The sequence below is a fragment of the Zonotrichia leucophrys genome, chromosome 1 (genome assembly GCF_028769735.1).
Source record: "Zonotrichia leucophrys gambelii isolate GWCS_2022_RI chromosome 1, RI_Zleu_2.0, whole genome shotgun sequence".
Lineage (NCBI taxonomy): Eukaryota > Metazoa > Chordata > Aves > Passeriformes > Passerellidae > Zonotrichia > Zonotrichia leucophrys.
In genome coordinates, this window is record NC_088169.1 from 83,934,583 (window position 1) to 83,948,233 (window position 13,651).

Here is a 13,651-nt window from a genome sequence, read left to right on the forward strand (position 1 = left end):
GGAGACGGATTTAGTTTCCTCCTGACATCTCTAAGCTTGGGATGACCCAGCTATTGATCTCACTTTCAAGTTGTCAAGGACTGCAGATAGTAGCTAATAATTTCCTCTTTTTTAATTATTAAATCAATAACACCAACTTATAAACTGTGCTTCTTCCTGAATGTGTTTTAGACTGAAACTAACTAATGTTATTCCTCTTTAAACACCATCACTTTTTGTTTCTCCCAGTCTTGTCCAGACATTTGCAACAAAGTCTCTGGAGCAGAGGACGCCTGTCAGCACTACAGAACCCAAGGTGCTATGAGAGGATTCAATGCAGTAACATCCCCAAGACAACTTAAAAAGCCTAAACAAAACAACTGAGATGAGCCTCTCTTTCTCCAAACTTTGTTTAGGGGTTTTTCTGTTACTGAGCATCACAAAATTTTCAAGAGCTATGATTATACCAAGGTAACATACAGGACATAAGCACTTTCCTTGGTACCTGGGGCACCAGGAACAGCAGCTTGTTGTGGGTATGCTGATACCTGCAAGCAAGCAAAGGACTGCTCTGCTTTTACAGACAACAGACCCTAAGCCATAATAAGGAAAATGTTCCTTACTAAAACATTGTCAGACTTTATTGGAATGATGGAAACATGGATCTATATGTGTGGCTTCCCAAGGCACATAGTTTCGGGGTTTCCTGAGAATGGATGCAGTTGCCAAGCTCAAGTACTCCTGTAATTCAGAATGTGACAGATAAACAGGATACAGAAGGCAGCTATAACACTTGTTGACAGAAGGAGCTGTGGTTTAGCTGTCTGGTTTCAGAGCCCATGAACCCTTGATGGAAAACTCAAGAACTCACTAGGTGAGATCAGCAAAGGTTGTATCTAGCCCTACTACTTATCACTGTGCCTGAAGTGCAGCTTGATCTTCTAGACAAAGCCACTAGAGAGAAATTTCTGAATAGTAATTACAGTAAAGATGTGCTAAATACTTTAGTTCCTGGCCTTTTTTTTTTATTTTTAACCTGGCCAGTTTATGCATTTATCCGTAACTCTTGTAAATACTATTGTGATGCGTGAAGCAGTTTTGAAGTGGAAGTTATTTTCTCTCCCTGAATCTCACTTCCTGATTCTTAGCTCTAAGTCCCACACAGCTTCAGAATGTGCTCATAATGGGTAGCAAAGTCCTAAAGGAAACAAAATAACTACATTATTCTTTGCAGGCTTAAAGCATGCTTTGATTTGCTGCAAGCTCAAGGTATGTTATTAGGTAAGACCTGACTTTTCCCCAAATTGCTTGGCTACGTTGCAAGAACAAGTCAAATACCTTAAAAGACCTTTTCCTAAATCATTCAGTCAGCAAAATGACAGTGTCCAACACTGATTAAAAGGTAAGTAGAAAAAATGATATAATATTTGTAATATATAACACAAATACAAAATTACATATTGTCTCATGTAGGTTTTAGCTGCCTGAAGCTGAGTCCTTGCTTCAGCTACTCCTTAAAACTGCTTTCTGCTTTCAATGTCATTTTAAAAGATGTAGAACAAACAAATCTGTCAATAAAAATGGGGCAGATTATCTGTGCATCAGCTCCTCCTTGCTCTTTCTGTTGCTTCTTCACGTTCTTCTTATTTTATTGGTTCTCTTTATATATATTATATAAGTGGAAAAAATTCAAACAGATGGGTCAAAATGTTCATTTCCACACTGATACATCTGTTTTGCTTTTGAAGTTTAGGTACAAATTGACAGCTGGCAAATGTACCAGGAACAGCTGGAATGATCTCCAAAGAATCCCAATAACTAGTGCAGATAAAACAATATGGAAGAAGTTAATAAGCACAAGTTTTCAACTGTATTTGTCTGAATCTACCATCCACTAAAATTATTTTACACATGCACTCATCCAGAAAATAACCAAAAATTACTTTCTGTTCCCAGTTCCCAAGGTTGTATATGGAACTTCCTGTGTTTTGACTAGCTAAAACAATATAATCCAACTTTAGATTATCAAGATTTTCTCAGAAATTTAACCCTTTCTCAGATTCTCTGCTTGTCTACCACAGTCTAACCCTAGCCAGCATGTCCAATCTTGTCCAAGTCTCAGAACTCGCAAATGCTAGTAACAAAAGTAACCAAAAATTAATTGGGTTTTATATCCTAACTTATATCCTTCTATATTCAAGTTTTAAAAATTGCTGTCAGTTCTGACAGCAACACCTCAATGTTTCTAAAGCCCAATTTCATCCTTGAATTCAAATGGCATCTGTTTATCTCAATGGAATCACTCTGCACCAGCATGCCATCATTAGGCATTAATGATTTAAGTGCATTTAAAAGAGTAGTTTGAAATTTGCAAATTTCTACCTTTAAGTTATCCAATTAGAAGTATTTTGTCTGAAAAAACAGTGACAAATGATTTTCAATGGCATCTTTTACAGTCTGAAATAGGTAAACTGAAAACAGACAGTCACAGAACCCATTCTCCAAGAGTTTAACCTTGTTAGTTTTTACATTTTTGGAAGCACAAAACTAAAGGCAACGACCCAAAAAGAACACTTCTGTAACAATTTATTGTTTTATTACACACCTAAGGGCTTCTGCACAAAATTTTTAACAGTAACTGATTTTGGCTGATCTGATACTCTTCTCAAAGACACCATATACACCAAATACAAAGATCATCATGTCAGAAAATTACCTAAGGGAGGGATGCTGTGCAGTGGTTAGAGCACAGGACTGGAACTAGTTCAGGTTTCATTCTTGGCTCTGCCACTGACTTGCCGTATGACCTCAGACAAGTCAGTTAACTGCTCAGATTTCCCCATCTGTAAAATGTGGAAAGTACTTCTTATCTACCTCACCTGTGTGAAGTGAGTGTTTATGTCTGTAAAGCTGAAGAGCTGGGAATTTTTTGATGAAAGGTAACACAAAAAATTATGATCCCAGAATTTTAGCCTAAAACTTTAGAAGACAATCCAACTCTTCACAGTTAATTAAGTCTTATAAGTATTTGGAAATGTGTCAATAGTAAGCAGAAATATCAACGACTAGTACTGAAGACTCATACCACAAGCAACACAACATTGAACAAACAGACCTTCAGGCTCAACTTTCAGGTTCATGAAGAAATGCTGAATTTGTGATGTGACCTTTGAGAGGCAAATAGCTCACCCCTTTTATATCTCACACATGAAACAAACAGGACAAGCTGAAACATAAGGTATTGGGGATAAAGCAATCAAGATGAGCCAAACCATTTTTCTCCATTTCTAAACTCCAAGCCTATCTAGCACTGAAATTTGTGTGCCTAACTCCATACACTCCTCACTACATCTTTCTCCAAAGATGCTTTGCTCAGCAGAACTAAAGAACAAGTAAACTAGTAATTCATTTTAGAAGCTGCCACATATATTAGTAGTGCCTTCCTCACTCAAAATTGTGTTATTTCCCTACAAACAAATGTGAGAAGGTACAGAAAACAAAGTACACAGCAAAAAGTAAATAGGGAAGCAGAATACATACACAGCTTATTATGAAGATACATTAGATAGCTGGAAAGATGTTAAGAAGAGCTATAGCTCGTAAAACTAAACATGGAAGTAAAAATTTAGAACATGGTTGTTCTGATGCCTATGAAACCTCCTGAAGCAGCAATTCCCAATTTTCCGCATCATAAAATTAAACATTTTTGCAAGCATCTAGTTTAGAAAAAAATAATCTGGAAATAGCCACATAGTTCAGGAGTTTACTATTTTATTAAGCGTCATTTATGTAGAAAAATAAAGCAACACTACCTCCCTCTGTCATAAAGCTCTTTAATCTTCCACCAGTATAACCAACAGTTATATAGCAATATAATACTGTATCTGAATTATTCTGGAACACTGCAAAGCAGCCAAGAACTTGGAGTAAACATCAAAATGCTCCTGCACTCAAACCAATCTTGAAGGAAAATTCATGACTTTCTAGAACTCTCTTTCTTGACCCCTTGGTTTGAGGACTTGACTGCACCGATAAGATCATTTGACTGCACCGATAAGATCATTTAAGAAACTGGGCAGAATGAAAATTTGGATGTTCCAGAGCACATTTCAGAGGGGAGAATGTAAATTTTTTCTCTTCACTTAACAGATCCAACCACAGCTTTTTGCTGATTTGCTATTGTAGTTAAATGAAATATAGCAGAGAATTTAATAAGGCAGAGAAGCCTTATTATTATTATTTTGCTAACTAACTCTTGCCTTTCCTTCTATGCACAGTTGTCACAAGTGTCTCATTTCAGGCTTTATCCAAGTTCTGCATTACCATCACCAGCAAATTTGATTTAATATTACACAAAATTTAGAATATGTACTAAAACGATTTTGCATTCAGGTTTCTGTTTGCAGCATAGTCTACCTCTTAGACATCTTCACTGAACTGACTTCTGAATGCTAAATTTCTGCAGCTGCCTATGTGAACCTTGAAGAGAGCAGTTATGAGGCTGGCAGAGCTCATCAACAATTAAAGTAACTTTACTAATAAGAACACATATGAAAAAATTTAGAATCACCACACACTGCTATATTATTTTAATGTATACACATATTTTACTTTTTATCATCCCTTTATTCACTTGTAATGTCTTAAGATCTCTCTCTTTAAGGCAGAATTACCCCCCAGACTAGGGGCAACATGTACAGGAACATGGTCATGGCAATTAGAACCTTAATTCAACTCAGAATTCTTACCTCCCCAGGTACTTCCTACTTGTGGAGTAGCTGATATAGGATGTACAGACGGATGAAAAGTTGGCTGCAAATCAAGCAGATCATTTGGCAGCTTTGAAGTGCTACAAAGATAAATTAATACAACTGTTTGAACTACATCACAGTTTTCAATATAAGCAAATACTAGCCACTGTCAACAGTAATGAAACCTTTGTTACAAAATGGTCATTACAAAATGGATAAAATTGAGCCAAAATCAGAAGGGCTGGTGAGCTCCATGTTTTCAATTCTGTAAAAAAGTGTTAATTTATCAAGGTAAGTTGTATGTTATACCAAGGGGCTTTTGTCAAATCAAAGCTGTCCAAGAAAAAGACAGGTGTCCTCACAGTCCAATGCCAGGCTAGGAGATGTTATATTCAGAACTCTTCATCAACTTTTAAAGTTCACCTCATGAAAACTCTATAATACAACAACAACAACAAAAAAAAAAAAAAAAAAAAAAAAAGACAAAATCAACTCTAATGGGCTGCACCACCAAACTATTACTCTAAATTCCACAACTCTGATCTTTCCACTACAATCACTGCTGAGAAACTACATCACAACCATGAACTATTAAAGGGAAAGCAAAATCTGAGAGGCCTTGAAACACTTGATCACACATCAGGCATGTGAATGAAAACATATTTAAATGCACATTTTAGACTATTCAAAATCAAATTGAGAACTTATAACATCACAATGAAATTAAGAGTGAAGGCTTATATACAACTTCTGCACAAATTTAAAGAGTCAGACAAGAACAGTAAAATTCATCCTCTTGCAGAGAGTTCATTTCACACTTTAAGTCTTGGGAAAAAAGAAAAGAAATAAAAAAGAAAAAAAAAAAAAAGAGTACTGGTCTTCTCCCAGAAACTTTTAGGACATGAAATGAACCCAAATCTGCACATATGTCTTCTACCACGCACAGAAGCTGAATCACTGTGACATCCAAACATCTCTCTAAATGAGACAGCACAAGAGTTTAATGGCCAGTAGTGACATCCTAGATCTCTGTATATTTTCTTGCTCACCCAATCACTTGCGGTATCGCATGATTCATTTCAGCAGTGATTGAAATCACATTTTTCCACTACTGCTCCTATTAAAAAGCAGCATGGTCTGGCACTGCCCTGTAATGTGAGCAGCTGAACAAAGATAATTTTCAAGGTAAAGCTTGTTCAAGATAATGACAGGGATTAACCAGACATATTGCATTTAATAGCAAGCCACTGAACTTCTGACCCAGCATATCCCCATGATGGCAACTCCTGCTTCAAAATCTGTTCTTTACTCATAGCATTCATTCTGCCAGCAAGGAAATTTGAACATGAAAAACTAGCATTTGGGGTTTTTTTACAAGAAAACACTCTTGTCCTCACTATGCAGCGTTTCTGTCTGTTTAAAGAAGATTTATGAGATGTTTCTATGTTTCAGACCTCTTAAGAAGCAAGATCAGATACTCAAGTTCAAAACACAAACCCATTTCAAGTTTCCTGGTCTCTAAAAAGCAATTTAAAAAAAAATCTTTTTACCAGGAAGTCTCTCAGTTACTAACACTGACAGATTCCCTAGCTTCTTATACGTGACTCAGCTGTTTACCACATACTTGGTGTCGAGTAACTTCCTACAACAGCTTTTTAATGGGAAAGACAGCCGTCAAAAGAGCAGTAGATTCTTATGTGAGCTCCAACAGAACAACTACACAATCCCTTCAGGTTTAGGACCAGGCTAAAAGCAAAAAATATGACTTCAGAGCGTAGATTCCTTCTACACTGATAAAAGCACTGTGCTTTCTGCTGCTGCTTAGTTTGACAGGTATTTTACAGAATGAACATCACACACTTGCTCATACCAACATCTCCTGTTAGTCAAAGATCAGGATTAGCATGCAGTGGATACTCTTGCACTTTCTTTGCAGGTCCTTGCAGAAATGTTCCAGATACAACACAAGACTTCAAAACCTGCCTCTCATTTCAAACCCTGTTTCAGGCTTTTCTTTTTCTGAAAAACTAGACAAAATATTTGCCACTCTACCTTTAAAGATCTAGAAATGCATTTTCTTTATGACTTCTCAAACAGAATTTTTATTTGACTTTTCTCAAATTTACTTGTAATGCTCCCTGGGGATAAAGTATGTGTGTTTTACAATTCCAGCCGTCTGGCTTATGGACTAATAACAGCTACAAGGGCTGTCAGCAGGCAGTTTATACCAGAAACTTCTGCAAACAGATGAGAACATAGTTTTATGTTATTTATTACAAAAGGCTATTTTTCATCAGCTTCACTATGATTTCTTATCACATTGCTAATGTACTCTACACCCAACCAATCTTGTGCAATATACACTCTGTGGCACAAGTTTAGAGGAAACCCTTGCTGCAGCACATCTCCAGTGGAGGATTCAGCATACCTGTTAGAGGAGCTAGGGGTAGAAAAAATATCAATGGCTGGTGTAGTCATTATGCTTCCTGCTGCAGTTGAGACAGGAGAAGCTGCTGTGGTTAAAGAGGTATGAGGCTTCTTTGCAAGCTCTTTTAGACGTTGCTCCTGTTGGGAAAATGAGCGGGTATAAAAAATCGGAACATTTGTGTGTATGACATGGGAGGTAAATAAAGCAGAACTAAAGAATTATTTATTCAACACACTAGTGTTAGCCACTTGTAATTACAAGAGTCAGTGGTGCCACAAATGCTTCAGAAAACTAACAAACCCTCCACAAGCTGTACCATCTAAGTACACACAATTCTACTTCCAACACTTTGCCAACAGTACATGGTAAGTATTAATAACTCTGTTTTCCCCTTTGCTTTTTTAAGAATCCTAATAAGCTATGGAAAAGAATACAGGAAAAGTATTTTCAATTAAAAATTCTGTATGCTTACCTTTAAAGCTTTTAAGAGAGCCTGTTCTTCCTCTAACGCAGCTTGTTTTTCCCTTTCATCCACTTTCGTGAGGGACAGGCCAGTGCTTGCAAGGGAAGAGACTGCATTGGAAAGGGTGGTAGCCCTAAAGCCATTGGACAGGAGAAAAGCTGGCTGTTAAAACACCACACGTGACAGCGGCGTCTGAAGAACACTTCACTCGTACCCACCCAGTCTCCTTCTGAGCTCGCTGTAACATTGGCCAGATCTTACACTGCCAAGTGAAAAGTTTACATAAGACACATCATATGAAATGCAAAATTAAAAATGCCCAGAAATCTTGCAGTCTACTCTACCGGCTTTTGGATTTTCCACCTTAAATGCTTCCCCTCCAAATTTCATCACAAAATACACATTTGAAGCCTTTTCTCCTGTTTGCCTAAAATGACAATATTTGTAGGCACACAGCAATCTACAATCATCTGGGCTCCATTTCAAATTGTTGTTAATTTAACAGGCTTAGTGAACAAACTATCAATGCTTTTAATATATCCCAAAAGAAATTTTTCATTTAGCATCGTGTTTAACAGTATGCAAAAAGATTTAAAACAAATACTTAACTTTTAAAAGAGTAATCTTAAAAAAGAAAGCAAATATTCTAAAAATTAGTGGCCTAACAAAATAGTGCCCTAATAGTCACTGCCACAATGAACTCATAAAATATTAGTGCTTCAGTTTTTGAACATGCAATAGAGAAATGCTATTTAATTTTACAAGTCTTACCCCCAAGATTATGCTTTGTTAAATTTGAACAATGAAATTTGTCATGCAGAGGGGACTTCTCTGTTTTGCCTGTTCTATTTCAGAAAGCACTCACAATAATTTAATGCCTTATACCATATGCATTATGGCTTTCACTTTCAAGTACTTTCAAAATTCATTCTTAATGTAAGGACTTCCTGGAAGCATTTCCTTGCTTTTGACAAAACAGAGATTAAAGCTGAGATGTAGAAGTCTAAGGACATGTATTTATTCATGATGCATACCTTGCAGAAGTCTAATTATTAACATGAAAAGAACCTTTCCAGGTAGTACATGAAAGAAACTCAGATTCTCTTCAGAAGTTCAGGATCCAAGGCTAGAAATGTAAGTAGGGATGCTAGAGGAGACCCTTACAGGTCCTTAGATTGTAGTTCTGCTGACCTGGAAGAAGCTGTTTTAAGATATGACAACTTCCTAATCCATCATTGCTCATACAATGCCTTTAAGGGAGCCTCCTCACATCTTAATTTACAATGAAATTGAAAAAAAAAACTTATTTAACACTCAATTTGACAATTGTCCAAAAGGACAAGTGTATAAGCACCTGCTTGCAGCTGTGGAATCTTTGATTTTCTTCCCCTCTAGAGAAGCTAAATGCTGTTCCAAAGCATCAAGAAGGCTACTCGGTGCCTGCAAAGAGAGACATTGGGGAATACATCTGAAGAAACCAATAGTTTAAATATTTTCAGAGAATGCAACTGTAGGGCAACTGGTACAACAGCTCTGAACACTTTCACCCCCTCTTGGCATTCCGTACCTATTTAATGACTTCAAGTATAAGGGGCTGTATTCTATTCACTACATTATTCCATCACAATCATTTATCAGCAAGGACTGAAATAAGTCAAGAAATGTTAAAATTAACAGCTAGGAAACAGCAGGCAGATAATCAGAAGCAGTCAGTGTTTTAAGAGACACTAAGAAGGAAATTGTAACTAAGGTAATTTCTTTGTGCATGTTCTGCAAGCCTTCACATTAACTTCACATTAACTTCAATAGGCATATAGCCAAAAGCAAGGCTGCTAAAAACCACAGCTTCGTAATATCATGTAAGACTTTCATTATGTGACCTCACAGATATAAACTGTGTCTTCAAGCATGATGGAAATAAGGTTATCTTAAAATTCAATTAGAGAATGACAGAAATGTTATACATTTTTTACAACAGGATCACTGAATATAAAAGCCAGGCTCTGACAGAGCTTGGATTTAATCACAAACTTAGAGATAACTTGGTGACAACATATACAGTAATGCCTAAGTTAGTACCATAATGGCATTTCTGATCATGCAACCCTAAAAATACACATACATGCACTGGCAAACACATAATAGGTTTATCTACCTGTGAGAGATCTGGTATGTCTCCTCTGTCAATTCCAACTTGCTGTAATAAAACAAATGAGCTTCAGAACCTGTTTGTTTTTTTTTTTTAAGGCAGAGATACTCAGAAAGTAAACAACATTAACATGAAGTAATGCAAAAAGCACAAACTTGTTCAATATAAATTTTAAATCTCCAGAGTCTGTACTCTGTAATGGTTGGCTGTCATAAATTCTTGTTAAATGTATACACATTGAAGTAGGTGTGTTACAGAGATATTCAACAGATAGAAGCTTAGAAACAAGAGAGCAAGAACCCAGTGTTTTAGAACCTGAAGAAGTTTGCCTATCTCACAATTTACGTGGCAAACTCTCAGACCTACTGACACACAGGGTATATTTGATGAAACAAAGCATCAATGAATTTTTGTAAAGAAACATTTTTCTAAAATGCAGATGAAATTTAGGATGTTTGCAGCAGGACATATACTGTTGCAACAGAAAGATCAATACTCTCAACTTCAACTGATGGTCTTATCAGCTGAAGACAGTATCTCTGACAGAGACACTGTCAGGACAGACAGCAAGCCAAGCTGGGACGCTTATTTTTTTAAGAGAGATATATGAATACCAAGGAAATAAAAACAAGAAGAGGAGCACACCTCAACTAAGGAATTCCACAATATTAGGACATCAATTTAGCAGTGCTCTAGAAACAAGAAGGCAACAGACTAAGCATTTCTTAAAAAAACCCACAAATGAAACATTTTGCAAGGTAATTGCTTTTCCCTCTATGAGCACACCTACAGCAAAAAATCTTGAAGAAATTCCATGCTCTTCTGTTTGTCTCAGTTGCCTATTTCTGAAGCTGTTATTTTATCTAAAACTTCTGGTAGAATTGTGGGCTTTAAACTAGAATACAGCTAGAATCATAGAAAGCAGATCACCATGAAGTTCCTTTGTTAAAAGTAAGTCTATTTTTCAAAGAAAGCTCGCAAGTATAACCAAGGAATTTTTAAAATGCACATTAATACACTCTCCTCAGCAAAAGATAAACCAATAAGCACTCTACAGTCAGGTTTTCCAACACAGTCCTCAAATGAACTAACACCAGGGTAGAGATGAACAAGATGACCCTTGAGAGAATAGCAATTAAGCAAGGAGGAAGAAGCACGTGTTTTATGATAAAATAAGCACTTTACAAGCTGCTTCAAATAAACAGCTAAATTGGTCAGCTTAAGTTTACCTCTGCAACTTTAAGGAACTCTGAGATCCGTGTCATTCTAGTGAGGAACTTCTTATATATATCAAGGCCTTCTTTGCATTGGTTCTTTTTCATATCAAAGTATTTTTCTAGAAACAGTAAGAATATTTGCATTAAATAAGAAATCAAGATTTGCAAAGGATATGCACAATAAAAGCATATAAATCAAGACAAACAGAAAATACCTGCTGATCTGTTATTATGACAACTGCAGAAGTCACTATGCCTAACTTGCACCAAATGACAAAAGCTCTGTCAAATGTGAGCCACTGGTTCCATGCATGAAATTACACCTTACCTTGCAGGTACTAGATACCACGAAAGCATAACCACCTTGAAGAGGACAATCAAGTTAAAGAATAGGTCACTGAAGGAAATGTAAATTCATCTTCTTGGGAAGAAGAACAAACAAACAAAAAAAGGGCAGTTTTACAATCTGGCAGTCAAATACCTACTCTATTCCAGTGGCCAGCTATCAGGCAAGATTTTGATCTCTGACACACTGATGCCTCTTACTATGGTCTGGGGCAGTGAAGTAACAACTGATTAGAAAACAACAGTGCTGAAAGCAAGAGGGTCCCACTCCTCCTTCGAAAAGCCCTTTCAAGGCCTGCTTCTTCTTTTTACTAAGCTTCACTCAAAGCATAAGTAGAAAGCAAGGGCATATTACTTCTTACCAAGGGAAAGGAATCTGACAGGGGCATCATACTGAAGACTGACTGACTTCAGATTGTGCCTTACTGACTTATTCTGGATTTTACTTTTCATTTTGCAAGCACTGGATAATGACAGCAATCAGGAGCTACATTTAATCACAGCATATAACAAAATCAAGTAAGTCAACTGATTACTTTCAACTTAATTCTTTCCTAAATTTAGGAAAATTCATCTCCAGTATGCGCATGTGGAAGGGCCTTAACTCTGAACTCTTAATTCTCCTTAATATAGAATATATGCTCTAGGAACATAAGATAACCAATCATGGAAACAAAGCAACATTGACGTTTCAATAGCCAAGCAATCACTGATGTTGTGACTGCATATTTGCAACTGACCATAATTGATTCCTTTACTAGGAAACACAAACTGTTTCTTAAGAAAATCCCCAACCAACATCAATATTATAATTCAGGTTCGTCATGCAGCTCAATAAGACAAAATTAAAAAAAGAAAAAACCAAACCCAAAACCAATGCACAAAAAAATCCCCAACAAAGCAGTGCAAGAAAAAAAATTAGGTGAATTAAGTCTTGGATGGACTTTGCTTTCAGATTTTACCTATCCCTGGGTACAAAGCAATGTCAAATGCAACTGCACAGACAAACACTGGAAATAACAGCAAAATTTTGATGTTTTACAGTAAGACTGTTTCAGTTTCTCAAGAGAGTGGCTCATGTGAATCATTCACTGCGTTCCCCCCCAGAGCTGAGCATTGCAGGGAGCAGTGCTACCTACCCAAGAGGTTAATAATCCCTTCGTTGTATGCCGCAAACAGTCTAATGGCATCTTTGAAGAGGAGCATGAAGGCAGCATTAATTACACCATTTGTAAGTTCATTGCTATTAACCTAGGAAGATCAGAGAAAAAGTTAATTGAACTGGATTGATCTCTTCTTGGAAAACTTCTAGTTAAACTTCAGCACATTGTCTCAAGACAGGCTTTCCAGTCTCGAGAAAGTCTGCTGCTAGCAGAAAGTAACACCATAACTAACCAACAGCTTCTCTCACCACAGAATTAAGTCAAATCATTTTGGCAGACATTTTTGTTAAACAATGCTAATGTTAACTAACATAACTAAAAGACAGAGGGCATAAATAATCAGCTTTTCAACAAACAAGCAACTCTTACATAAGGTACACAATAAAAACACAGTCATTTAGCACAAAGCACTGTCTCCAGAGACCATTGTGTATCCATTTTTTTCTGATTTCTTGGGGGTATACCAATGAACAAAATTATTTGTGCTCTTTAAGCTGGGTAGATAACATGGAACCAAGTGCAAGACATTTAATCTTAACCTATTTTACATGTTTGTACAACAAGTTGACGGTATATTAGAAATGTACATGCTGCTAAACTTACATTAAAGTCAAGAAGTGCATCCATTTGATTTTGTATAATTGGTACGGTTTTTAAGAGTTTTTCTGTGCTCATTGTTCTCATCACTCCATCAGCCCTGTTGTGAGGAAAAAAAACCACAAAGAAAATTCTTCACATGAATTTTGAAAGCCATTGTTGATAAGAAATGACAGAAAATATAGCAGGTCATCAGATAAACCATTTAAGTCTTTGCCACACAAAGCGATGTTTGTGGTGTTTAGGAGTGGTGCCTAGCCAATGTAGCCATAATAACTGCAGTACAGAAAAACAATTACTTATTTGGTCAAAATGTGACTTCAAGCTGAATTTTTCCTCAGAGAAAATGAAACTAATAGTGTTTAGAAATACAGGAGAGCTACAATGCATCAGGTAACAAGAAAAAAATTTCCAGAGATTATTTTTGAAGCAATTTTTAACGTATTCTTTTTCCAATCACTCAATTATTATTTTGTGTCAGTTTGGATTCTTTTCAGCTTCAAGAGGTAAGAAAGAATAAAAAAACGCAGCAGTATGTTTTTCAAGCTTTTTCAGAAAG

At 36.5% G+C, this 13,651-nt stretch overlaps 1 protein-coding gene across 6 annotated transcripts in view; it reads right to left on the reverse strand.

The window, feature by feature from the left end:
• PICALM (phosphatidylinositol binding clathrin assembly protein) overlaps positions 1 to 13,651 on the reverse strand; it is a 66,824-nt gene that overhangs the window by 21,435 nt on the left and 31,738 nt on the right. For all 6 annotated transcript variants that reach the window (XM_064719945.1, XM_064719952.1, XM_064719956.1 and 3 more), the window contains exons 5-12: positions 13,099 to 13,192; positions 12,472 to 12,583; positions 11,000 to 11,106; positions 9,777 to 9,818; positions 8,976 to 9,061; positions 7,631 to 7,754; positions 7,159 to 7,295; positions 4,728 to 4,828 (exon numbers count right to left, since the gene is read on the reverse strand). In XM_064719945.1, coding sequence (XP_064576015.1) covers positions 4,728 to 4,828; positions 7,159 to 7,295; positions 7,631 to 7,754; positions 8,976 to 9,061; positions 9,777 to 9,818; positions 11,000 to 11,106; positions 12,472 to 12,583; positions 13,099 to 13,192 — 803 coding nt within the window. The remainder of the gene's footprint in view (positions 1 to 4,727; positions 4,829 to 7,158; positions 7,296 to 7,630; positions 7,755 to 8,975; positions 9,062 to 9,776; positions 9,819 to 10,999; positions 11,107 to 12,471; positions 12,584 to 13,098; positions 13,193 to 13,651) is intronic.